The sequence below is a fragment of the Gorilla gorilla genome, chromosome 4 (genome assembly GCF_029281585.2).
Source record: "Gorilla gorilla gorilla isolate KB3781 chromosome 4, NHGRI_mGorGor1-v2.1_pri, whole genome shotgun sequence".
In the NCBI taxonomy this organism is placed as follows: domain Eukaryota; kingdom Metazoa; phylum Chordata; class Mammalia; order Primates; family Hominidae; genus Gorilla; species Gorilla gorilla.
The window spans coordinates 181330618-181358157 of record NC_073228.2 but is presented as its reverse complement, the minus strand read 5'-3'; the positions used below and the strand labels follow the sequence as shown (position 1 = coordinate 181358157).

The 27540-nt window shown below is 48.5% G+C and overlaps 2 protein-coding genes across 12 annotated transcripts in view; one reads left to right on the top strand and one right to left on the bottom strand.

Annotated features, from left to right (window-relative positions):
* The window catches only part of TMED9 (transmembrane p24 trafficking protein 9), a 48698-nt gene extending 25114 nt beyond the window's left edge, over window positions 1–23584 (bottom strand). The window contains exons 1-2 of the mRNA XM_063707020.1: window positions 23303–23584; window positions 13625–13744 (exon numbers count right to left, since the gene is read on the bottom strand). The gene's annotated coding sequence lies outside the window, so the exon portion shown is untranslated. The remainder of the gene's footprint in view (window positions 1–13624; window positions 13745–23302) is intronic.
* An 83-nt stretch (window positions 23585–23667) lies between these two features.
* The window catches only part of FAM193B (family with sequence similarity 193 member B), a 34886-nt gene continuing 31013 nt past the window's right edge, over window positions 23668–27540 (top strand). For 5 of the 11 annotated variants that reach the window (XM_055386378.2, XM_063707012.1, XM_063707013.1 and 2 more), the window contains exon 1: window positions 24003–25057. Coding sequence is in view for 3 of the 11 variants with exons in the window: in XM_019026804.4 (XP_018882349.2) it covers window positions 23773–23982 (210 nt within the window). In the remaining 8 variants the exon portion in view is untranslated. Of the gene's footprint in view, window positions 23983–24002; window positions 25058–27540 lie in introns of those variants that run through there. The other 6 variants (XM_019026804.4, XM_031011392.3, XM_055386375.2 and 3 more) reach the window with 5 other exon arrangements.

Genomic DNA, 27540 nt, shown 5'->3' with positions numbered 1-27540 from the left:
GGCTGGAGTGCAGTGGCGTGATCTCGGCTCACTGCAACCTCTGCACCAAGGTTCAAGCGATTCTCCTGCCTCAGCCTCCTGAGTAGCTGGGACTGCAGCCGCCTGCCACCACGCCTGACTAATTTTTGTACTTTTAGTAGAAACGGGGTTTCACCATGTTGGCCAGGCTGGTCTCGAACTCCTGACCTCAGCTGATCCACCACCTCGGCCTCCCAAAGTGCTGAGATTACAGGAGAGAGCCACCGTGCCCGGCCAATAGAGGCTTTGAAAAGGAAAGGTTCAGCTGGGCATGGTGACTCATGCCTGTAGTCCCAGCACTTTGGGAGGCCAAGGCAGGCGGATCGCCTGAGGTAGGTAGTTCAAGACCAGCCTGACCAACATGGAGAAACCCCGTTTCTACTAAAAATACAAAATTAGCTGGGCGTGGTAGTGCATGCCTGTAATCCCAGCTACTCGGGAGGCTGAGGCAGGAGAATTGCTTGAACCCAGGAGGTGGAGGTTGTGGAGAGCCAAGATCGCGCCATTGCACTCCAGCTTGGGCAACAAGAACGAAACTCTGTCTCAATTAAAAAAAAAAAGAAAAAAGAAAAAAAGAAAGGTTCAGGAAAATAAATGTGGCTTGATTAGAATGAAGCCAGGAGAGAGGTTAGATCAAACAATGGGTGGAAGTGAATATCCTTACTACAAGTTGGACAACTAGAAGTAGGCTGTCATCAGGCTGCAGACTGGTGGCCTGCAGGCATATTTTGTTTGGCCGGCACAATGTTTACAATTTTTCTTAGATTAGTTGCCAACAGTGACAATGCCACAGTTTCTATATAATAAGAATTTGCGGGATGTGCGCGGTGGTTCATGCCTGTAATCCCATTACTTTGGGAGGCTGAGGTGGGCAGATCATGAGGTCAGGAGATCAAGACCATCCTGGCCAACATGGTGAAACCCCGTCTCTACTAAAAATACAAAAGTTAGCTGGGCGTGGTGGCAGGTGCCTGTAATCCCAGATACTTGGGAGGCTGAGGCAGGAGAATTGCTTGAACCTGGGAGGCAGAGGTTGCAGTGAACTGAGATTGCACCACTGCACTCCAGCCTGGTGACAGAGCGAGACTCCATCTCAAAAAAAAAAAAAAAAGAATTTGGGGACATATTGGATAGGAGCTTGAAGCTGTTTTGCCACATTTAACATAAACATGAGAAAATGATAGCCGTGCATATCCCAAGAGGAGTGATGGAGATTATGAGGAAGAAGTGGATCCATCAGTCTGCCCCCCTCAGCTCTGTTGCTAACTTTAAATATAAAATTAGGCCGGGTGCAGTGGCTTATTCCTATAATTCCAGCACTTTGGGAGGCCAAGGCGGGCAGATCACGAGGTCAGGAGATGGCCAACATGGTGAAACCCCATCTCTACTAAGAATACAAAAATTAGCTGGGTGTGGTGGCGGGCGCCTGTAGTCGCAGCTACTCAGGAGGCTGAGGCGCAAGAATCACTTGAACCCCAGAGGTGGAGGTTGCAGTGAGTCGAGATCATGCCACTGCACTCCAGCCTGGTGACGAAGTGAGACTCTGTCTCAAAAAAAAAAAAAAAAGTAGAGTTAGCTGGGTGTGGTGTCACATGCCTGTAGGCCTGTAGTCCCAGCTACTTGGGAGGCTGAGGCAGGAGACTCACTTGAGCCCAGGAGGTCGAGACTGCAGTGAGCTATGATTGTGCCACTGCACTCCAGCCTGGGTGACAGAACAAAACCTGTCTTAAAAAAAAAGAAGTACATGTGGCCAGGCGCAGTGGCTCATACCTGTAATCCCAACACTTTGGGAGGCTGAGGCAGGTGGATCACTTGAGGTCAGGAGTTCGAGAGCAGCCTGGCCAACGTGGTAAAACCCCGTCTCTACTGAAAATACAAAAAATTAGCCGGGGATGGTGACAGGCTCCTGCAATCCCAGCTACTCGGGAGGCTGATGGAGGAGAATCGCTTGAACCCGGGAGGCGGAGTTTGCGGTGAACCAAGACCGCACCACTGCACTCCAGCTTGGGCGACAACAGTGAAACTCTGTTTCAAAAATAAAAATAAAATAAAATAAAATAAAATAAAACATGTTGAAATGATAATATTTGAAATACATTTGGATAAATAAATTATATTAATAAAATTAACTTCACCTGTTTCTTTTTTTTTTTTTTTTTTGAGACTGAGTCTCACTCTGTCACCCAGGCTGGAGTGCAGTGGCATGATCTCTGCTCACTGCAAGCTCCACCTCCTGGGTTCACGCCATTCTCCTGCCTCAGTCTCCTGAGTAGCTGGGACTACAAGTGCCCACCACCTCACCCGGCTAATTTTTTGTATTTTTTTTAGTAGAGACAGGGTTTGCCCGTGTTAGCCAGGATGGTCTCGATCTCCAGACCTCGTGATCCGCCTGCCTTGGCCTCCCAAAGTGCTGGGATTACAGGCCTGAGCCACCGCGCCCAGCACCTGTTTCTTTATACTTTTTTAATATGGCTACTGGAAAATCTTAAAGTAACATATATGTCTTATTCTGTTCAAGTTGAATAGTGTTGCTCTATCTCTCCAGCCACCTCCTGAGGTCTCTCCTGTGCGCTTTGGGAGCTAGAAAGTTGACAACACGATTAAAATGAGCCTTAAGGCAGCTGGGATAGGGAACAGAGTAAGGGTTTGGATCAGACATGGATTGACTTCCAGGCTCTGAAACTCTCTAGCGGCGTGCCTTCCAGTGAGACACTTACCATTTCTGACCTCGTAAATACAGTCTAAATGTTCCGTGGGACACTAAAGGCAAAGCATCGGGCACAAGACCTGGCATGTAGTAGGGACTCAATCAGCAAGAGCTACTTTCCATCAGAGAGGGCACTGCTCCAGTACTTGTTACTGTGCAAATATAACTAGACTGCAAATACAGGTCTAGACATGCAAATTTAATGGAGATCTGAGAGTTAAGAAATCTATTTCCTGGCTGGGCATGGTGGCTCACGCCTGTAATCCCAGCACTATGGGAGGCTGAGGCAGGCGGATCGCCTGAGGTCAGGAGTTCGAGACCAGTCTGGTCAACATGGCAAAATCCTGTCTCTACTAAAAAATACAAAAATTAGCTGGGAGTGGTGGCAGACACCTGTAATCCCAGCTACTCGGGAGGCTGAGGCAGGATAATTGCTTGAACCCGGGAAGTGGAGGTTGCAGTGAGCCGAGATCACGCCATTGCACTCGAGCCTGGGTGACAGATTGAGACTCTGTCTCAAAAAGCAAAAAAAAAAGAAAAGAAATCTGTTTCCTAAACTGGGGCAGCTTCCAAACCCCACTGGAGTGGGCCCGGGAACATCCTGCAGGAAATTGGGCAACAATTCATGTTTCAAGTTTCATGTGGCCTCAAGTGAACAAAAGATCAGTTCACAGGTGGGGCACTGGCTTTGGCCACGTGAAAAGCAGGCAAAGATGTGTGAGCTCAGTTAGCTTTGGGAGAGTATCACAGGCAGGCAGGTGACATTTCCCTCTGATATGGCCCACTAAGAATAAGGGGGAGCAGTTTAGGGATCTTAGGCAGAATGACGTCTTCAAGTAGCCACTGAAGGGAATGATATCTGAGAAGAGAAAAATAGGACTGCTGGGTAGGGCTTGTAAAAAGTAAAGTAGAGGTTCTTCTTCAAAGACTTTCCTTCCCATCTAATTAGGAATAAATAGTAACTTCTCTTAGAAGCAAAATTTATTCAAAGACCTGTGCTAACATCTTAAATATCTGCTAGCCGTAATAAAGAAATCAATGTACTTTATGTTTTTAGCTCCCACAATTTAGCCTAAATATTTGCCCCGGCATGCTTATACTGGTCCAAGCAAGCATTAGGTCATAGCCTGTTCCTCTTCCTTATTTGAAGGTGTTTTTACCTTTCTCAGCATTCCACAAGTTACTTCCTCCTTCCTTTGTTCTCCTCTGCCTTTGCCTCTTTTAAAAAGTTCTAAGTTACTAGCCAATCAGGACAAATACAAAATGTGAGGTCCCGTTCCAGCCAATAAAAACCAGACACAGCAGGAAGGCGGACGCGTCAGGTTATAGATGACCCTGTCTCCTTTGTTCAGTGTACTCTCGTGGCAAAAGTGCTGGCGAGTGTATCCTTTCTGCAAAAAGTAAAAATGGCCTTGTTGAAGAAATTAAATTTATGTTCAAGTGCTATTTCTTTACAGCACTGAAAAACCAACATTTCTAACAGGCTGAAGGCCAAGGGAGAGATTGACCTTCTAGATCTCTCCCTTGGAGCTAGATCTGCAATGTGGCCAACCCAAAGGTTGGCTCCAAAGCCAGGAGAATAGAGCAAGCTGGATGAGGAGGTGGGCAGAATCCTGGGGAGGAAGGATGATTAGGGAGAGCTCAAAAGGAGGATGGCAATCAGGAGAGTGGTGCCATGGCCTCCAGGGGATGTGGGTACATGAAGGCAGCAAGTGTCAGCCTTGGAGCCGTTGAGAAGGCTGATCCAGTGGAGGTGGAAGTTTCCAAGGCCCCCAAGACCTTATTCTCATGCTAATCCAGAGCAGCTTCTTGGCGTGAGGAAAACAGGAGCCAAGAGTGAAAGGGACGTGAGAATGTGTCTTCTGCTTTTTGAAAGGCAGGGAGAAAGGAAGGGCTATACCTACAGGAGGGCCATATAGTCCATCCTCATTATTGTCATTGTCAAAAATAGGGTTGATAGGCCAGGCGCAGTGGCTCACACCTGTAATCCCAGCACTTTGGGAGGCCAAGGCAGTGGCTCACCTGAGGTCAGGAGTTCGAGACCAGCCTGGCCAACGTGATGAAACCCTGTCTCTACTAAAAATACAAAAATTAGCCAGGTGTGGTGGTGCACGCCTGTAATCCCAGCTACTTAGGAGGCTGAGGCAGGAGAATCACTTGAACCTGGGAAGTGGAGCTTCCCAGGAGCTTCGCCACTGAACTCCAGCATGGGTGACAAGAGTGAAACTCTGTCTCAAGAAAAAAAAAAAAAAAGGTTGATAGGTCATTTATATTCTTAGGCAGAAAATGTAGCAGAAACAGGATTTAAGATAACAGAAGAGAAAATAGAAGAAGCCAGGTCCTCAAAAAGGCAGGAGGAAGTGGAATCAGAACCCAGGTGGAGAGATTTATCTAGGATGGAAGGGAGTCCTTGACACCTGGGCCAGAAGGGACACAGAAAGAGAGGAGTCTTACGTCTTCTGTTCATGGCTCCACAGACATGCTGTGAAGAATCTGCTACACTGAGGAAGTCTGTAGGCAGGGACTGGGGTGTCCCACCTCTATTCTTGCCACTTTAGGAAAGAATGAGGATAGGGAATTTTTTTTTTTTTTTTTTTTGAGACAGAGTCTCGCTCTGTCACCCAGGCTGGAGTGCAGTGGTGAGATTTCGGCTCCCTGCAACTTCTGCCTCCAAGGCTCAAGCGATTCTCATGCCTCAGCCTCCCGAGTAGCTGGAAAAATAGGCATGAACCATCATGCCTGGCTAATTTTTGTATTTCTTGTAGAGATGCGGTTTAGCCATGTTGCCTAGGCTGGTATCAAACTCCCAGGCTCAAGTGATCGGCCGATCTCAGCCTCCCAAAGTGTTGGGATTACAAGCATGAGCCACTGTTCCCAGCTGGATGGGGAAAACTAAGAACCTGAAGGGAATCAGAACATGCCACCCAAAATATGCCACTTTGAGATATCAATTATTTTAAGCTAAAGGCAATTGAGACAAAGCAGATGCAGGAAGCGCTCTTTGGCCTCCCACTTTCTACCTAAAAGAAGGGCATAAATTTCCCAAGAGAAAGGTGCCCTTCTTTTTTTTTTTTTTTTTTTTTTGAGATGGAGTGTCGCTCTGTCGCCCAGGCCCAAGTGCAGTGGCGCGATCTCGGCTCACTGCAAGCTCCGCCTCCCGGGTTCACGTCATTCTCCTGCCTCAGCCTCCTGAGTAGCTGGGACTTCAGGCACCCGCCACCACGCCCGACTAATTGTTTGTATTTTTAGTAGAGATGGGGTTTCACCGTGTTAGCCAGGATGGTCTTGATCTCCTGACCTCGTGATCTGCCTGCCTTGGCCTCCCAAAGTGCTGGGATTACAGGCGTGAGCCACCGCGCCCAGCCGAAAGGTGCCCTTCTAATAACAGGAAGTGAAGAACATTATAATCACTGGAGATGAGGAGTCGATGCTGAAATGAATCTGTACAAAGCAAGCTTTATTCAAATAGCCCTTATCAAGCTGAGCACAGTAGCTTAACCTGTAATCCCAGCACTTTGGGAGGCTGAGGTGGGTGGATTGCTTGAGGCCAGGAGTTTGAGACCAACCTGGGCAACATGGCAAAACGCCATCTCTACAAAAAAATTAGCCGGGCCTGGTGGCATGCACCTGTAGTCCCAGGTACCCAGGAGGCTGAAGTGGAAGGATCACTTGAGCCCAGGAGGTCAAGGCTGCAGTGGGCCGTGATCACACCACTGCACTCCAGCCTGGATGGCAGAGTGAGACTCTGTCTCAAAAAATAATAATAGCCCTATTAGCTGGGCACAGTGGCACACATCTATAGTCCTAGCCACACAGAAGACAGAGGTGGGAGGATCACTTGAGTCTAGGAGTTCAAGACCAGCCTGGGCAACATAGAAAGACCCTGTCTCTTAAAAAGAAAAGAAAAGAATTCATCTTTCATTAGCTTCCCCCATATATTCCTAGTCACTTTCCCACAATTTTTCAGTCCCAGCTCAACTCCCTTTTTTCTTTGTCTTGTCACATGTCCACAATTTATCATTCATTGTTAAAATGGTTTATAAGCTGTTTCTTTGGGTCTTTATTTCTTTTTTAATTTACTTTTCTTTTTAATTTAATTAGAGACAGGGTCTCACTGTGTTGCCCAGGCTGGTCCCAAACTCCTGGGCTCAAGTGATCTTCCTGCCCTGGCCTCCCAAAGTGCTGGGATTACAGGCATAAGCCACTGTACATGGCCTGGGTCTTCATTTCTTTTCTAGGAAGGTGTCCATGTACACATAAAAATTAAAATTTTAACATCAAAATGTGCATGCTTTCCCCCGCTAATCTTCTTAGGTCAGTTCAATTCACAGAACCTAAGGGGGTAGAAGAAAAGTCAAGAAGTACCACTGAGGCAACTACTAAAGTGCACCCCACTAATTTAATGTGCTTTTTATTCTTTTTTTACTTTTAAAACAATGAACAATTTTAAAACAAAGATCAATTTTAAAAGATACTATTGAAATTCAATAAAACAACTTCATATATCAATTAAAATATGCACTTTCCCACTGTTTTACATGCTAAATACAAATAAATGTGGTCACATACAGGATTATAGAAATGAAATAAATTCTGTTTCTTTGTCTTTAAAATCATCATACAGGCGAGGAGTGGTGGCTCTTGCCTCCAATCCCAGCACTTTGGAAGGCCGAGGCGGGAGGATTGCTTGAGCCCAGGAGTTCAAGTCCAGCCCGGGCAACAAAGAGAGACCCTGTCTCTACAAAAAATAAAAAAATTAGCCAGGCATGGTAATACACAGCTGTAGTCTCAGCTACTCAGGAGGCTGCATTGGGAGGATCGCTTGAGCCTAGAAGGTTGAGGCTGCAGTGAGCAGTGATCATGCCATTGCACTCCAGCCTGGGTTAGAGAGTGAGACCCTGTCTTGAAAAATAAAAAATAAAAAAATTAACAAATAAAAACATAATTTAAAAACGAGAGATCATTATACTATCATTTTTTATTCTGAATCTTTAAACACAAGAATATGTACTGTCAGGGGGTTGGAGCCACAAACTGCCCTTGACTATAACTCAAACAATTCCAAACAGCTCCAATTTTACTTTTTTTTTTTCGAGATAAAGTCTCGCTCTGTTGTCCAGGCTGGAGTACAGTGATGCAATCTTGGCTCACTGCAACCTCCACCTCCGGGTTCAAGCGATTCTCCTGCCTCAGCCTCCCAAGTAGCTGGAATTACAGGCCTGCACCACCACACCTGGCTGATTTTTGTATTTTTAGTAGACATGGGGTTTCACCATCTTGGCCAGGCTGGTCTTGAACTCCTGACCTCATGATCCACCTGCCTGGGACTCCCAAAATACTGGGATTACAAGTGTGAGCCACTGCACCTGGCCATATATTTTTTTTTTTTTCGAGACAGAGTCTTGTGTCTTGCTCTGTCACCCAGGCTGTAGTGCAGTGGCATGATCTCAGCTCACTGCAGCCTCCGCCTCCCAGGTTCCAGCGATTCTCCTGCCTCAGCCTCCCAGGTAGCTGGGATTACAGGTGCCCACCACCACTCCCGGCTAATTTTTCGTATTTTTAGTAGAGACGGGGTTTCACCATGTCACCCGCCTCAGCCTCCCAAAGTGCTGGGATTACAGGTGTGAGCCACCCCGCCCAGCCAATTTTACTCTTGAAATGAATGTTTCTCTGTTTTCATTTCAGAAAGCCGTTGGGGGGAGTTGGGGAGGAGACAACTGTATGACTGGGAGTTCTCACAATTAATTTTCACATAGAACACAATGTTTATTAAAGGGTAAATAAAAAATAATAATGATTTGAAGCATACATGTATATTATTAAAACTTATCAGCCAGGCATGGTGGCTCATGCCTGTAATCCCAGCACTTTGGGAGGCCTAGGCGGGAGGATCACCTGAGGTCAGGAGTTCAAGACCAGACTGGCCAACACAGTGAAACCCCATCTCTACTAGAAACACAAAAATTAGCCGGGCATGGTGGTGTGTGCATGTAATCCCAGCTACTCAGGAGGCTTAGGCAGGAGAATTGCTTGAACCCGGGAGGCAGAGGTTGCAGTAAGCCAAGATCATGCCACTGTACTCCAGCCTGGGCGATACAGTGAGACCCAGTCTCAAATAAAAAACAAACAAACAAAAACTTACCAGTAACCCCAGCAATTGTTTATATTAATAACTTAGACCAACAGAAGCTGGTAAAATACTTCCCTGGGGAGTGTTTCATCAGTGACACTACTTAGAATTACCAGCACTTGGTGATGATAAAAAAAATGCAAACCAATTTTTAGTCAGTGTTATTGTTTTTAAATTCTCTGCAGACACATCCCTGACTGCCTGTATGCTGCACAGAAGCCTCACTTCCTGTCCTTGGTCAGCTGCCACCATCTTTACAGAGGAAAGAGCATGTGCAAAGGCCCTGAGGTGGGAGTATGGAGACCAAGGAAGGCAAGTGCCTGGGATACAGTGAGAAAGGGGAAAGGAAGAGCTCAGGAGGAGGAGGGCATCCGGTAAGGATTCTGGCTTTCACTCTAGGTGATATGCAGGTCTAGCTAACTCCAATTTTCACAGTCTGATGAATAATTGTCCAACAACTAATAATTGTCCAATAATGATAATATGATTGGCATGCTCCTGGGTGCATCTGAGTAGCTGGACAGCCAGAGGACTCGCCCCTGGGAGATAAAGGTATCACTGATATACGGGATATCATTTGCCAGATGAGACCGTGAGAAAATGCCTCTTCCAAGATCCAGGCTCTCTGAAGAGCTATCTTATCTGTGAAAATCCTCAGCACTACAAGGTGACCTCCAAGCAAGGATTTTTAGAGAGAGGTTGTCACTTTGTAAATAGCTGTGAAGATTTATCTGCAGAGGAAAAGGTAACCAGGTTAGTTTCTTCCCATCTCCCCAAGCAATGCCCCTCTTCTGGGTCAGAAAATGAGGGAAGGCTTTGAAATGGGGGAAAGGAAGCTACTCCCAAACTTAAGGCTGCAAATGCCGTCCAGCCTAGCATCAGAGAACCTCTGGAGGCTGTCACAGAGAAGAACTGCTTTTCCTTTCAAGGAGACAGCCAAGGCAAGCCACATCCCCTGGGCCCTACTACTGTTTTCTCCCTTCCCAGAGCCACTGAGTGGCAGAAATGAAGAGGACAGAGCCCCAGCCTCCCAAGGGCACTCCAGCTGCACCAGAAAAGCACCCCCACCACCCCACCCCGCTGCCCTGCTGGACCTCTGACCACACCGTGGGGCCCCAGCAGCAAAAGCAGCCAGAGAAAAACAGAGTGCTTCCGGGGCTTCTCCAAGCTTTCCAGGGTTCTATCCTGCAAAATCCTCACCCAACTGGCCAGGCACCTGAGTTGCAGACAGTGCAGGGAGGTGAGGGAAAAAAGACATTCTTGGAATGGTAAATAGGGCTCCAGGCCAATTAATATGAACCTTTTTTTTTTTTTTTTGAGACGGAGTCTCGCTCTGTCGCCCAGGCTGGAGTGTAGTGGCACGATCTTGGCTCACTGCAAGCTCTGCCTCCCGGATTCACGCCATTCTCCTGCCTCAGCCTCCCAAGTAGCTGGGACTACAGGCACCCACCACCATGCGTGGCTAATTTTTAGTATCTTTAGTAGAGATGGGGTTTCACCATGTTAGCCCAGATAGTCTCGATCTCCTGACCCTGTGACCCGCCCGCCTCGGCCTCCCAAAATGCTGGGGTTACAGGCATGAGTCACCGTGCCCGGCCTGATGTGCTTCTTTCTCCTGGCCCTGAAGATGTCCCTTACTTCCTTTGAAGCTGAACAATGCATCTACATTTTGTATCATATTTTGTGTCTGGAGTGGAAGGACTCCTCTTCCCCTCTGCCTTGGCTAGAGACAACCTCCCTCGGGTAGCCAGCCTCCAAGGTGGCCTCGATGACTCATATTTCCTAGTGTTCACGCTCCTGTGTTGTCCCCCTTCACACCGAAGAGGGTCAGTCTGTGTAACCAATAGGATGCGGAGAGGCCCACACGGTGAGGACAGGGGCCTCCCACCAGCAGCCTGACTGCACCCTCATGGGTGTGGCTCCTCCAGCCCCATCGAGCCTGCAGATGGCTGCAGCCCCTAGTGACATCTTTCTTTTTTTCTTTTTTTTTTTTTTTTTGAGATGGAGTTTCCGCTCTGTCACCCAGGCTGGAGTGCCGTAGTGCGATCTCGGCTCACTGCAACCTCTGTCTCCCGGGTTCATGCAATTCTCCTGCCTCAGCCTCCCGAGTAGCTGGGATCACAGGTACCCACCACCACACCCAGCTAATTTTTGTATTTTTAGTAGAGACAGGGTTTCACCATGTTGGCTAGGCTGGTCTTAAACTCCTGACCTCAAGTGATCCACCCGCCTTGGCTTCCCAAAGTGCTGGAATTACAGGCATGAGCCACCGCACCCAACCTTCGAGTGACATCTTGCCCTCACCTTTCATGAGAGATGCTGAGTTGATCCACCACCTAGCTAGGCCACTCCCAAATTCCCAGCCTGAAGAAACTACACGAAATAATAAATGCTTATTTTTGTTTTAAGCCACACTAAGTTTTGGTGTAATTTGTTACTTACCTCTTCTCTCCAATTAAGTATCCTTCAAGAAACCACCCCCACACCTTTATCCAGACCCCCTGTCATGGGCACTCTGGGTGTGAGATCCTATGTGAGGTCCCCATTCCCTGCAGATGCTCCTGGGGTGGGCTTCAAGCCTATTGGAGTTCATGTGCCTTGCAGACCATGAGAGCTCTTGTCTCCTGGCCCGACTCTAAGCCAAGAGATATCAGTGGGACCAGGAAGTGAGTGGGTTAGGTGACCAGCAGATTTCCCATCTGCACTCTGCCCTAATCAGAATGACTTCCTGCCGGACCACGCATTTTCAGATGTGTAGGTGAGACCCTTCTTAATGTCCAGTGATGAGGACTCATTGTTCCTATTTGGTTTGCCTATTTCAGCAGGCGCTCAGAAAAGGCTAGGCATCAGAAGCACGGATGTGGAGAGCCATTTCAGAACGGAAACTACTGAAACCCTCAGTTACATTATGACATCTATTAGAAAATTCACTCTGGGGCAGTGCATGGCAGGGCTGGAAGGTATAAATGTCTGGAGGCAGGGGGCCCTGAGATAAGGCTGTTATTGTCCAACAGAGCAGTGACGACTTCGCTATCTTTCCATAATAAGTCATTTTGTTAGCTGACCTTTTTTCTTTCTTTTTTTTGATGAAGTCTTGCTCTTGTCGCCCAGGCTGGAGTGCAATGGCACGATTTCAGCTCACTGCAACCTCCACCTCCTGGGTTCAAGCAATTCTTCTGCCTCAGCTTCCCAAAATGCTGGGATTACGGCATGAGCCACTGCACACAGCCTTGTTAGCTGACTTCTGACGGGCAGGCTGCATTAGTTATTGGAGGCACTGAGAACCACACACTGCATTTCTATTTTTTGAGAGGGAGTCTCACTCTGTTGCCCAGGCTGGAGTGCAGTGGTGGGATCTCAGCTCACTGTAACCTCCACCTCCCAGATTCAAGTCATTCTCCTGCCTCAGCCTCCTGAGTAGCTGGGATTACAGGCATGAGCCACTGTGCCTGCCCACATACCACATTTCAAGATGCCCTGGACTTTAACTCTGTCTGTGCCAGGCTCTTGTTAGGGTGCTCTTGTTTTTGGACACCCTACTGTATGTGCCAGGCACTGTGCTAACGTCTCCATTTATATCTCACAATGCCATAAGACGCTCTTTTTGTTTGTTTGTTTTTCAGATGGTGTCTCACTCTGTTGCCCAGGCAGGAGTGCAGTGAAGTAATCTTGGCTCACTGCACTCTCCACCTCCCAGGTTCAAGCCATTCTCCTGCCTCAGCCTCCCAGGTAGCTGGGATTACAGGTGCACACCACCACACCCAGCTAACTTTTGCATTTTTAGTAGAGACAGGGTTTTACCATGTTGGCAAGGCTGGTCTCGAGCTCCTGGCCTCAAGTGATCCATTCACCTCGACCTCCCGAAGTGCTGGGATTATAGGCGTGAGCCACCGCACCCAGCCAAGACACTACTTTTATCCCTGTTCTCTAGATGGTGAGACTGAGACCCAGAGAAACTGAGGACTTTCCTGGAGTCACGCAGCTAGCAAGTGGCAGAGCTTTTAACTTAACTCTGTCTGACTCCCAAGCCTTTCCACTACAATGTACAGCAGAGTGAGTCCACAGATGGCTTCAAAGAAGAAGGCACCCTTGACCTGGTCCTTGAAGGATCAGCACAAGTGTGTCAGCCCTGGGAGGCGTAAGGGAGAGAATCCAGAGAGTTGAGCACATCAGAGTTGTAAGATGTGGCTAAAACCCAGGGTTCAAGGTGGAGAGTGATGGGGAAAGATGCTGCTGTCAGGCAAAGTCCAGAAGGAAATACCAGGCCTGGGCTGAGCGTGGTGGCTCACGCCTGTAATCCCAGCACTTTGGAAGGCCAGAGGCAGGCGGATCACTTGAGGTCAGGAGTTTGAGACCAGCCTGGCAAACATGGCAAAACTCCGTCTCTATTACAAATACAAAAATTAGCCGGGTATGTTGGCGCATGCATGTAGTCCCAGCTACTCAGGAGGCTGAGGCAGGAGAATTGCTTGAACCCAGGAGGCGGAGGTTGCGGTGAGCCAAGATCTCGCCACTGCACTCCAGCCTGGGCGACAGAGCGAGACTCCGACTCAAAAAAAAAAAAAAAAAAAAGAAAGAAAGAAAAAATACTTGGCACTTATTCTTCAGGCAGGGGGCCTCCTGAGTTGTTCTAAGCAGGGGTGACAGGGCCAGACTTAGTGTTTCAAGATAGCACTGGGAGCAGCATCAAGACTGGTTTGGACAGTGGTTCTCCAAAGTACTGTGTTTGAGAATCACCTGGAGGTTTGTAAAAAAAAAAAAAAAAATACCTGAAATCCACCTCAAAGTGTCTGATTCAGTGGGGCTGGAGAGTGGCCCACGGATCTGCATGTCAGTCCATTTTCCAAGTTTTTATGACACAAGTGGTCACTTGAGGAAACACCAGTAATCTAGAAGGGAGAAGAAGCAAGGAGATTAGTTACCAAGCTGCTGCCAGAAGTAAATGATGAGTCCTGAACTTGAACAGTGGCGAGGAAAATGGAAACAGCAGGATAACGTTTGTCTAATGTTGCCATTTGTTTTTCTTTTTCTCTGGTAATTCACATCTTCCCTCCCACCCCCGCTCTCAAATAGCTAGTCCATTCTGTGCTCATTGCACCTCAGGGGCGGGACATGACAGTGCAGGAAACAGAAACAAGAGTTCTGGTTATGATGCATTGGATTTGTTTCAACACAGGTGTGGGGAGAGAAGGTAGAGGTACAGATGAATCAAATAGGCCATGTGTGCCAGGCGCGGTGGCTCACACCTATAATCCCAGCACTTTGGGAGGCCGAGGCGGATGGATCACCTGAAGTCAGGAGTTCAAGACCAGCCTGGCCAACATGGTGAAACCCTGTCTCTACTAAAAATACAAAAATTAGCTGGCCATGATGGCAGGTGCCTATATTCCCAGCTACTCGGGAGGATGAGGCAGGAGAATCACTTGAACCTGGGAGGCAGAGGTTGCAGTGAGCTGAGATCATGTCATTGCACTCCAGCCTGGGAGACAGAGCAAGACTTTGTCTCAAAAAAAAAAAAAAAAAAAAAATAGGCCACGTGCGAGATAAGATGGTGCATCCCTGTAGTCCCAGCTACGTGGGAGCCTGGGAAGTGAGGATTGCTTGGACCCAGGAATATGAGACCATCCTGGGTGACAGAGCAAGATCTCTTCTCTTTAAAAAATGGCCAGCCAGGCACGATGGCTCACGCCTGTAATCCCAGCACTTTGGAAGGCCGAGGCGGGTGGATCACGAGGTCAGGAGATCGAGACCAGCCTGGCTAACACAGTGAAACCCCATCTACTGAAAATACAAAAAATTAGCCGGGCATGGTGGCACGTGCCTGTAGTCCCAGCTACTTGGGAGGCTGAGGCAGGAGAATAGCGTGAACCCGGGAGGCAGAGCTTGCAGTGAGCTGAGATCGTGCCATTGCACTCCAGCCTGGGCAACAGAGTGAGACTCCGTCTCAAAAAAAAAAGAAAAAGTGGCCATGAGTTGATAGCTGCTGAAGCTGACTGATGGTTGCATGAGGACATGGGGATTTATTACGGAATTCTGTCTATACTTGTCTATGTTTTAAAGGTCTGTAATAAAAATATCTTTAAAAATATTTCTGGATTTGGTTTCAAAAGGACTTAGAGAAAAGAAGTCTCAGACATAGCTGAAAAGTTCCAAGAAACATCAAGAGCAAGAGGAGGGGGAGGAAGGATTAGGAGAGATGCCTATTCCTCACTCTTTCCAGGTGGTAGGGCCCCACAGGCCTGCTACTTCTGCACCGTGGGGAGAGAATGAGTCCTCTGATCAGTGCGTCTGGAGAGTCGGGTGCATGATCTGCTCTGTTCTGCCCTTCCTCCTCTTGGGATCTCCCTGCCTGCAATGGGTCCACACCCACTGCCCCTACAGGGATTCCAAGAGGGAGGCCTACCCAGCCCAGTACTGCCACAGCTCAGGGGCTGCGGGGGGTGTCTGCCTAACTTGGGGGCTCAGTCATCAGCCCACACCGAGCAACATACTCTGACCTGGGGCATGACTTAGTTGGTAATAAGGCTGATATTGCGACTCCATCTGCCTTTCCTTTGCTTCATTTCCCAGTGTGTTTAGAACCCTGGTCAGGGAGACAGGGCCATCTCTTGAGGGTCTTCCAGAGACCCTAAAACAGAGGTTTCTGGAGGCTAGAGAAAAGGAAGGAAGGAAGTGAAGAAGAGAATGGAGGTAAGTGACAATAGCATCTGAGGGGCCCAGAGAGGGGGCACAAAATCCAAGAGCAGAGGGAACTTATCCCAGGAAGCAGGAACAGTCAGCATGGAACGCCAATGAGGTGTGTCTAGGAGAAGACCTTAGATAGCCTCACCCAGATTCCCACAGGCAAGAATGGCTGGAGAAGGAAAGCCAGCTGTGGGGAAGAATGAGCCAGGTCTCAGCACCAACCAGTGAGGACCAATGACCTCTCCATGAATGCCTGTGGGGACAGATGACACTAAGAACTAGATTCCCCCAACACACACACTCATAAGGCCCTGAGCCCTTATGCACAGCCTCAGGGAACCCTAAATTAGCTGAGATTAAATTTCTGTCACTCCAGCAGAGTGCCAAGTGGAAATTAGGTGGAGTTATAGAAAACTTTATATTTCTTGCACACGTGGGTTTATGAACAGAGATTCATCCTAGCCGGAGTAAATATTTTGGAAGCAGAATCAACAAGACTTAGAGGTCAGATGATGACAGAGTGGTGAACAACAGGAAGTCTCTCCTCCCTTATTTGGGAGGTTTGTTTCCTAAACACCCCAGGCAAATTCAGGTTCTTCAACACTGTCTGTGATGATTTATTCCTTCCCCTGGTGATGGTCCCTCATAGGGCCTTTAGTATAGGTTTAATTGTTCTTGCCCAGTTAAGTAATAATCAGGAGTAATTACCATTTACTTTAATAATGCAATCTACTAGCAATTTACTACTCTTAGAAAAAGAGTATCTGTTAAAAATATACCATTAAAACTTTTAATAGTAGTTACTATAACATTTAGGCCTGGAAAAGATCAAGGCAAAGTCCAGCATGTTTCACCTCCCCAGAGGGCCTTACCTGGATTTCCCTATTTCCTTCTTCCTCTGTGCCCCAGCTCCATCACCCTAGAGGAAGGTCCAATCTCACCCTGGGATTCAAGATCCCTCATAACTGACCCCATCTCTCACCCTCTGCAACCATATTTCCTCTCCTCTAAACTCCTTTTGCCCAAAGGTGCAAGCCCATTCTCAAGGTTAGAAGGAGGAGGACTGAGGAAGAGGGGATCAGGGTTGGTTTCCTCCCTCAAAAAGTGCTAAGAAATCCCTCTGTCTGGCTGAGGTCCAACTCCAGAACTCAAGGAGAGGAAGGGGCTTGGATCTGCTTTCCTCTGCGATGAGGGGGATTGGACAGATGGTGCTCAGTGACTTCCCTGGGGCTGGCTGAAGCACACACCTGTGAGGCTCATCAGCACCAAACATTACCTGTACCGATGGGAAACAATGCTGAGATGGTAATCTAGTTTACATTGCCCTTGCAATTTCCCCTTCCTTCCTCTCCACGTGAGCAACTAGGGATTCCATGCCTGTTGCCTTGGGAGGGGAGACTAAGTCACAGGGTGGAAAGGAGGAGGCCTTGCAAACCATCCTGGATTTGGGGTTCCAAAAGCCCAAGCGCTTAGTGGCTTTCAAAACTTTTACTTGCAGTGGCGTGGTGGTTCATACCTGTAATCCCAGCACTTTGGGAGGCCAAGGTGTGTAGGGTCCAGCCCCACAGGGTCAGTGGGTTTTTCTCCCCGTGTGCAGAGATGAGAGATTGTAGAAATAAAGACACAAGACAAAGAGATAAAAGAAAAGACAGCTGAGCCCGGGGGACCACTACCACCAAGATGCAGAGACCAGTAGTGGCCCCGAATGCCTGGCTGCACTGTTATTTATTGGATACAAAGCAAAAAGGGCAGGGTAAAGAGTGTGAGTCATCTCCAATGATTGATAAGGTCACGTGAGTCATGTGTCCACTGGACAGGAGCCCCCTCCCTGTTTGACAGCCAAGGCGGGGGGAGAGAGAGAGGACAGCTTACGCCATTATTTCTGCATATCAGAGACTTTTAGTACTTTCACTAATTTTGCTACCGCTGTCTAAAAGGCAGAGCCAGGTGTACAGGATGGAACATGAAGGCGGACTAGGAATGTGACCACTGAAGCACAGCATCACAGGGAGACGGTTAGGCCTCCGGATAACCGCGGGCGAGCCTGACTGATGTCAGGCCCTCCACAAGAGGTGGAGGAGTAGAGTCTTCTCTAAACTCCCCTGGAGAAAGGGAGACTCCCTTTCCCGGTCTGCTAAGTAGCGGGTGTTTTTCCTTGGCACTGACACTACTGCTAGACCACGGTCCACTTGGCAATGGGCGTCTTCCCAGATGCTGGCGTTACGGCTAGACCAAGGAGCCCTCTGGCGGCCCTGTCCAGGCATAACAGAAGTCTCCCACTCTTGTCTTCTGGTCACTTCTCACTATATCCCTTCAGCTCCTATCTCTGTATGGCCTGGTTTTTCCTAGGTTATGATTGTACAGCAAGGATTATTATAATACTGGAATATAGAGTAATTGCTACAAACTAATGATTAATGATATTCACATATAATCATGTCTATGATCTAGATCTAGTATAACTCTTATTGTTTTATATATTTTATTATACTGGAACAGCTCGTGCCCTTGGTCTCTTGCCTTGGCACCTGGGTGGCTTGCTGCCCACAAAGGTGGGTGGATCACTTGAGATCAGGAGTTCAAGACCAGCCTGGCCAACATGGTGAAACTCTGTCTCTACTAAACATACAAAAATTAGCCGGGCGTGGTGGCACGCACTTGCAATCCCAGCTACTCGGGAGGCTGAGGCAGGAGACTCACTTGAACCCGGGAGGTGGAAGTTGCAGTGAGCCGAGATTGTGCCACTGCACTCTAGCCTGGCGGACAGAGCAAGACTCCATCTCAAAAAAAAAAAAAACTTTTACTTGTATGTCCCCTAAAAGCAGTTAAAAACTTTTACTTGTATGTCCCCTAAAAACAGTTAAAAACTATACAATTTATGTAGCTCGCCGTGCGTCCTGCAACATAAATTATAGTGCCCAGAGCAAAATGAAAATGTGGGCCCTTTGTTCAAACATTAAGAATTTCAAGGCTGGGAGTGGTGGCTCACACCTGTAATCCCAGCACTTTGGGAGGCTGAGGCGGGTGGATCACGAGGTCAGGAGATGGAGACCATCCTGGCTAACACGGTGAAACCTCGTCTCTACTAAAAATACAAAAAAATTAGCCGGCATAGCGGTGGGCTCCTGTAGTCTCAGCTACTCCGGAGGCTGAGGCAGAATGGCGTGAACCCGGGAGGCGGAGCTTTCAGTGAGCCAAGATCGCGCCACTGCACTCCAGCCTGGGCGAAAGAGAGAGACTCCGTCTCCAAAAATAAATAAATAAATAAAGAATAAAGAATTTCAAGGAAGCGACAGCAGAGCATTGAGCCAGGCACACAGCCCTTCTGAGCGTGGAGCCCTATGTGGTGGCACAGGTTATGTATCTATGAAGCCAATCCTGCTCTCACATGTTAACATGTACAAAATATATGTTTAAACAGTTGTACGTGATACAATTTCACTATATTGTGCATTGTATACTTGTTTTAAATATATTTTATTTTCATTTTTTTTTAAGAGATTTTTATTTTTTTAAGGCGTCTCACTTTGTCACTCAGGCTAGAGTGCAGTAGCATCTTCTTACCTCACTGGAGCCTCGAACTCTTGGGCTCAAGGGATCCTCATGCCTCAGCCTCCCTAGTAGCTAGGACTACAGATGAGTGCCATCATGCCCAGCTAAATTTTTAATTTTTTGTAGAGATGGAGGGTCTCACTATGTTGACTGGGCTGGTCTCAAACTCCTGGCCTCAATTGATCCTTCTAGCTTGGCTTCCCAAAGTGCTGAGAGTACAGGCGTGAGCCACTGCACCCAGACTTTATTTATTTCCTACAGATACAGGGTCTTGCTTTATCACCCAGACTGGACTGCAGTGGCAGTGATCACAGCTCACTACAGCTTTGAATTCCTGGGCTCAAGCAAGCCTCCCAGCTCAGCCTCCTAAGTAGCTGGGACTACAGGCACATACCACCATGCCAGCTTTTTTTTCCTTTCTTTCTTTTTTGGAGAGACAGGGTCTTGCTTTGTTGCCCAGGCTAGTCTCAAACTCCTGGCTTTAAGTGGTCCTCCCACAGTGTTGGAGGTACAGGCATGAGCCACTGCGCCCAGCCTGTACTGGGCTTTAAATATATTTTCTTCCAGTTCTCAGAGCAGCATAGTAAGCTAATTTAATGCATGAGAAATGTTTGTCATGACTGCTCATCAGCACTGAATGGATACAAAATGTGATACTTCCATACAATGGAATACTACTTTGCAGTATAAAGGAATGAGCTATCTAAACACGCTACAATATGGATGAATCAAAATAATTATGCTGCAGGAAAGATGCCTGGCAAAGCAGAATACATACTGTATGAAAATGCAAAATATTCTGTAGAAACAGAAGGCAGATCAGTGCTGCCTGGGGAGAGAGGAAGAAGTAGGAGGGAAGGATTATCCTCTGGGGGAACCATACAGTGGAATTCTCCCCAATGGCGTGTGAGTAAAAGTGATGTATATTCATTTCTGGGTACAGCTCATAGAAATGTCCCATGCAACCCTCACTTTTTTGCCTTTCCCATCCTCTGGATGAATGAAGAGGACTTTGAGAGCCGAGGTGAAGACAGAGCCACAAGATCCAAGGAGACTGGATCCCTGAGTGACTGCAAAGTCCCCTTCAACAGGCATTGGCCTGCAACACGAGGAAGACGAGATCTAAGGTGTTAAAACTCTTGCTATGTGAGGTTGGTTTGTTACAGCAGCTAACCAGCCCTAATACATAGTCCAAAGTAATCCCCCTGCTAGAAGAGAGTGGGGTGTGCCCCTCAGAGTAAGGTTCCACACAGGGGCTCTGGCTGGTTCCTGCAAATTGGACTCAGCACTGAGAGTAGATAGGTCAGCCAGCCTCAGGGAGGAGACAGTCCAAATTGCTGAGCCAGTTTTCTCATGGAGCCATTGAATAAGTTCTTAAATAGCTGGGAAGAGACAGTCTGACAGCCACAGAAGGGGCCATACTGCCCATCGAGCTTTTAAGAGGTTCTTTTGATGAACGTTCATCTGGGACACAAATAGCCTTATGTTCTGAAGCCATTCTGGGCCATCTTTCCACATCTGTCATCCTCAGAACTTCCTGTCACTAAGCCTGCAGTCTTTTTTTTCCTGAGGTCCCTCAACAACAGAGTAAATCATGATCCAATGGCCAGGAATTGATGTGTCTTTATTTCAGGGTCTTTGCATGGATTTCCCTTTTCTGTGCCCTTGGGCCCTGTCTGAGGAAGACTAGAACACTCTAGCAATTTGCTTCTGGCTGGAGCCAGCAAACCATGCAGAGCCATCTGCAAACTGGACTTTGGATTTTTCTTCCTTAGTCAACTCATCAGTAAACCGTTCATGAAACCACTGATCCAGGTTGAAGGATGGAATGGAGAAGAGGGTTGCAGCAGAGGAATGTAAGTAACTTGCTCTGGCAACCTACTTGTGCTTTAGGATTTGCATGGACCCAACCCACACATGTCACTTCCTCTTGATGACAGGGTGTTGCTGAGCACCCCGATTTTGTGGCTGAGTAGATCAGATAACACTCAGTTCAGGTCACGTGGTCACCTAGTAGGCCAGGATCAGGCATCCAATTTCACCAGACCCCTGAAGCAAGCCAGGAGCTATTTCTAAAATGGAATATAACTATTTGCTTGCTCCAAAATCCAATGCTTGAGTATTAAGACCAAAGCCAGAACTATTTACTCTGCAGCCTGGTCCAGTAAGAAAAGTTTCTCTTTTTGTATGATCATGCCTTAAAGTTGGTAGCTTTCAAGTGACCCAGTAACTGGTCAAAATAACGTACCTAAGTACAGGCCGGGCACAGTGGCTCACGCCTGTAATCCCAACACTTCGGGAGGCTGAGGCCGGAGGTTCCGGAGGTCAGGAGTTCGAGACAAGCCTGACCAACATGGTGAAACCCTGTCTCTACTAAAAATACAAAAATTAGCTGAGCATGGTGGTGGGCGCCTGTAACCCCAGCTACTCCGGAGGCCAGCAGGAGAATCACTCAAACCCGGGAGGCAGAGGTTGCAGTGAGCCAAGATCCCGCCACTGCACTCCAGCCTGGGCAGCAGAGATTCCATCTCAAAATAATAATAATAATAATAATAATAATAATGTATCGAAATACATCTATGTTACCTACCAAGTCTAAAGAAGCCCCAGCCCAAGTATTGCACCTCTTCCCTAGTAGGGAGTGTGATCTACAGCAGCTTTCCCTTCACTTTGTACGAAATATCTCAACATATCCCAGACTCCTAGATGGCTTACTGCGAGGCCCCTATATATTTGTGAGATTTATTATCCATCCTCTGGCACACACATCATGCCTTACCAAATCATCCAGGATATCTGCTATTCCCTTTTCTTAAGGTCCATCAAGATGATGTCATCAGTGCCTCAGTAGATTAGCCTGATATCCATTAGAATGGAGATTTAGTAAAAAAAATCCCTGTAAACTGGCAGGGTGCAGTGGCTCCGCCTGTAATCCTAGCACTTTGGGAGGCCGAGGCAGGTGCATCACCTGAGGTCAAGAATTCGAGACCAGCCTGGGCAATACAGCGAAACCCCATCTCTACTAAAAATACAAAAAAATTAGGGGGCGTGGTAGCATGTGCCTCTAATCCCAGCTAATCTGGAGGCTGAGGCACGAGAATCCCTTGAACCCAGGAGGCGGAGGTTGCAGTGAGCTGAAATTGCGCCACTGCACTCCAGCCTGGGAGACAGAGTGAGACTCTGTCATTAAAAAAAAAAAAAAAAAATCCCTGTAAACTAAGTGGCTGGGTCCAGAGCGTGACATACCCTGAAGCAAGACAGTGAGGGTTTACTGCTGCCCCTGCCAGATCAATGCAAGGGATTCCTGGCGTTTGGTACAGAAGAATAACCATTGACCAGACCTCTTGTTGCCTATTAGAGACCAACAACTGTGCTGATCTGTCTCAAGAAGGACCGCATCTGGAAGAATGCCTGCAGTTGGGGTTCTTACCAGAATAAGTAAGTTTATCATAATGCTCTGTTGTTCTTCAAGGCCGTCTCTCTTCTGTTCTGGGCAAACTGAAGAGGTAATGGTGATGTGATGGGACTCACCCTGCATCTTTCAAATCTTTGATAGTGGCATTAATCCCTGGGTGAGATAAGGTACTATTTTTGATTTATTTTCTTGGTAGTTAAGGAGAGCTCCAGGGCCTTCCATGTAGCTCTTCCTTTCAAAATAGCCCTTGCCCCATGGGTTAGGAAGCCAGTGTCAGGATTCCGCCCCTGTTGATACCAATAGCAACTCTGCATATAACCACAATTTCAGAGTACATAGCCCAGCCATGAGACAGACTTCACTCAAAACTTTTTTTTTTAATCTGTGCCATGTACATGTATTATACAGTATATTCACAAAAAGAAAAGAGGGGGGAAATTCCATTTTTAACAATTAAATACATAATTATTAAGTTTTAAAAATTCTCCTTTGTGTACCACTCCAAAATCCTCTCCTGCACATACTATTTTTTTGGAAACACCTAGTCGTCTCATCGTTATCACACCGGTTGTAACTATGTACCTACGTGTCTACCTTCCCCATCAGACTCGGGAACAAGGAGTCGGGTTTGAGTCCCACTCTCCCAAGCACAGAACGCTGGACTCCCAGTAGACCATATGTTGCAAATAAAGACCTTCGTCCCTTTCAACTCAGGCCGTCCACGAGCCCAGGAGTTCCAACAAAATGATGTACAGCAACCTTTTCCAGGCCTTTATGTTGCCTCAATATTTCTCACCTGCAAAATGGGAATGATCCGTACCTGCCTCGCTGTGCTGTCGGAAGGAGTCAGACGATGGGTGTGAAAGTATTGTAACACTATAGAAATTAATTCACTCATCCATTTAACAGGCAATTATTAAGTGCTAGGGTGGTGCAGCGCGATTACCACCGCATTACACGCGTTCCTCCAGCAGGTTGCATCCTTCCCGTCCCGCGTAGGGGGGGGAAGGGCGTCTCCCCACCAAGTTTTTCTCCCACCGAACTCCGGGTGGCGACCTTATTCAAAATGGCGCAGGCGGCCTCGGGGGCTAGTGCGGCGGCGCGGACTCCGCGTGCCCTCTGACCTGTTGGCAGCAGGCGGAGGGGGGAACCGGGCGCCGCCATATTGGCTGTTGTCCTGTGAGGGGAGCGGTAGCGGCGGCGGCGGCGGCGGCGGCGGCGGCGGCGGCGCGGCGTGTGGAGCGAGGGAGCGGCGCGAGCGGCGGCATGACTCGGAGGCGGAGCAGGCCGAGCGGCGGTGCGGGCAGGCGCGAGCGGGCTCGGGCCGCGGGGCCGCAGAAGCCCCAGGCGCCCGAGCCCCCGCCGCCGCCAAGCCTGGAGGCGGGAGCGGGTGCAGGCCCTCCGGAGGCGCCGGCGGAGCCCGACCACGACGGCCCCAGGGAGGATGACGAACCCAACCTGGTGCCCGGCCCGCAGGTAGGAGCGAGCGGGGAGACTTCGGCGGCTCGGGCGCTTCCACCTTCCCCGAGCGGGAGCGGGAGTGGGGCGGGGTTGGGGATGGGCCATCCTGCCGCGGCTGGGGTAGCAGCCTTCCCCCGGGTCCGGCGCCGAAGCTTTCTCCCCCGGGGCGGGAATGGGGGCTGGACCCCTCTCCCCAAAGCCGAGGCTCGGTCCGCGCTCCTGCGACTAGGCTGAAGCTGCTCCCCTCTCCCCGCCGCCTCCGGGCGTTCTGGCCGTACACCCACACTGGGACTGGGACTGGGCTGTGATCCCGAGGCCGCAGCTCCGCTCTCGGCCCGCCACCTCCCCCGGGCCCACCTGCTCCCTCAGCCACAGGCCATCTCGGGGCTCTGGGACTGGACGACTGCAGCCTCTTCCCTCTGCCCCCGGGAACGGCTCCACTCCGTCCCCTGCAGCGCCTGCAGCCGCGGCCCCCTCAGCAGCTGTGTCTCCTGGCGCCTCCTCGCCATACCCAGCAGAGCAGTTGGAGCAGACAGCCAGGCTGCCCGGAAGAGTTTTTGGTGGGGTTTCTGCACTGAGGTGGAAACCCAGCAGAACCTGCCCTTCTTCCCTCCCCTGCTCCGCAAGGCAGCGCACCCCGACCTTGAGATCCCAGGTTTGGAGAATCCTGCTGAGAGTGAACAGTAGGAGGATTCCCCAAAGCTTCCAGCTTGCCACCTGGAAGAAGGTCACTTTCTTTTGAGCAAAGGAGATAATGGGAGGTACCCTGCCAGTGTTCACTGAGAGGCGGGGGTGACATGGGCCACGGTCGCTCTGGGAGGGTTGTGGCACTCGGGGCTGGGTGGCTCTCCCTAAGCTTGCTCTGACAAAAGAGTTTTGAGTTGGTCTTTTGGCTGAGCCTGCCCAGGAAGGCAGGCTCCTGCAGGAGTCTTGGAGGGTCGGATGCGGCGCCGGATGAGGATGAGGCGTGGCGGAAGATGCGTTTGGCTCTGCAGACACTGCATCGGGCAGCAGGGGACTCTGGGAGGCTGGTGCAGCCAGAAGGCATGGCTCTTGACAGCCTTCTAGTAGAATCTCTGGAATTGTGCATGTGAGTGGGGTTGCCGTTTGGGGTACCTTCCCACAAAGCCTCCCCTGACCTCCCCAGTTGCGTCAGGTGCCCTCTCTGTGCCCACAGCCCTCTGTGCCTCCCTCTGGTAGCACTCCCCTTTCTGTGATGAAACATTGTGTTGATATGTCTGTTGCCTGCCCTGGACTGTGAACTCCACAGGGACACAGGCTATGCCATCTTTCTCTGATCTTCCACGCCTCGCCCAGGGCCTTGCTAACACAGAATAAAAATAACTAGGTGAATGAGAGAGAAAATGAATCAGTCCAGAACCCGTGCTTATTGTAACCCAGTTTTCATGCTGATTTCCTTTGTGTCTCAGATCACAATAAGGTTTTTAATTAATGAAAATGTCAGCACTTACTGAGTGTCAGAAGCTCCACCTTCATCCGCATCCCCATCTCCTATCCTAGGCTGACACTGTTCCGTAGGAGACTCCCCAGGTTGGACCCCCAACCCCTACTGGGTCTAGCTTCCAACCCCAAAGCTGCTTCCCCCACCAGCCTACTCTGGGACCCCCGTGGGAGTGCTGTTATCCAGAAAGGGAGAGTGGGAGAAGGGAGAGCTGGAAAGCTGTTGTCTTCTCTTCTTCCCATTCAGCAGACCATAGAATACTTCAGGGTCTCTGCCACATAGAGATGCCAAAAAGCTTGGATGATGGCTCAACCATTCAGTTTTTATTAAGGACACAACTTTGCCAAGAGCTCTAAGCTTCATCAGTTTCTTTGACATCTAGGTTCCTACCATGTTCTTACCTACTCCACTACTTGACCTGCTGATTCATTTATTTGTGCCAGGCACTTTACATACCTTACTTCTAATCTTCCCACCTCACCTGTATTTCTCCGCAGCGTTTAGCACAAATATGATGGATTGACCATTGATGTGATTATTTGTTTTTATTTGTGAACTCTGCGAGTTCAGGAGCCATGTCAGTCACCATTGTACCCCTGTGCCTGGTTGTTAACAAATATTGATCAACAAACTGGAGGATATAATTATCATTACTCCATTTTTCAGATGAAGAAACAGAAACTCAGAGCAACTAAACATTTGCCCAAATGACTCCAACTGTAGGTGTCAGACAAAAGAAAAGAAAAGGACTTTTAGGTACTTTGGGGGATTTTCAACAAGGCATTTTTTTTTTAAACTATAGCCCCAAAGAAGGGAAACAAACTGGTAAATTCGGTTCTAGTTATGCCCCCCTTTGACCGGGGGTGGGGTCTGGAAGCAGGCTTTTGTGCCCTGGTGCAAAGCACCTAGTGTAAGGGTAGGGTTCAGTCATTGCTCTGCCTACAAGCGTGTCTTTGGTGAGGAACTCTGGCTCCCATTGCCACTCATAACCCTGTCTTACATCTACAGAGTGGGTAAGGAAGATGAAACTCAGTGTCATATACCAAACTGAATCCAAAGGTGGCAAATAAGACCACTTCCAGTCCACAGGCTTGTTGTAATGCCTCAGCTCACATATTGTTTTGTTTCTGTTTTTATTTTCATTTGAGCCAATATTTTAAAGATCAAAAGGTTTCCCACACATTTGGATTTGGGGCTCTTTTTTAAACTAAAGATATGGTGATGCTGGGTCCACTTTTCCACAAGGCAGTAATCAGTAGTCTCTGAGTAGCATTTGGCCCTTTTAGACAGCATATGCTCCTTAGGCCTCTTTGGTTCTTTCCAGGCCCCTTCACTCGTTGGCATAACCTGTACACATTTAAAGCAGGACCTTGAGTTTAATTGGGATCCCAAATGGCTTTAATTGGGATCCCAAATTGTTTCAGGCCACTAAACCACATTGATCTGTTTCCTAACAACCCAAATCCTCGTTTATAGCACAAGAAGGCTGAAACAGTTACTACCTTATTAGCAAAGGAAAACAAAACAAACAAAAAAAACAAAGAACAACTGAAAAAGCAATTGTAGGAGGCAGTGGGGAATAGTGTTTAGAGACTTGGATTGAATTCCCAGCTTAGCCTCCTAGCTTTGTGACTCCGCAAGTTGCTTCTCTCTGACCCCATCAGGAACTTCACAAGAGGCCTTGGTGGCTCACGCCTGTAATCCCGGCACTTTGGGAGGCTGAGGCAGGAGGATCTCTTGAGGCCAGAAGTTTGAGACCAGCATTGGTGACATAGTGAGATCTCTGGTTCTATAAAAAAAAAAAAATCAAAACTTAGCTGGGCATGGGTTCACACCTATAGTCTCAGCTAGTTGGGATGCTGAGGCGGGAGGATTGCTTGAACCCAGGAATTAAGTTACCCAGGACTTCATGTGCACGCCACTGCACCCCAGCCTGGGGGAGAGAGGGAAACACCGTCTCCTTTTAAAATAATAATAATACTTCACAAAAGAAGCAACCTATGCAGCAGCTAGTACATAGAAGCGCCTCACCTAAGAGAGGGGGCAGGAGCTGTGCCAGGTGGCCATTACAAAGCCTGAGTGTTCTGGCCTGTTAGCTCTGCTAGCTGTCT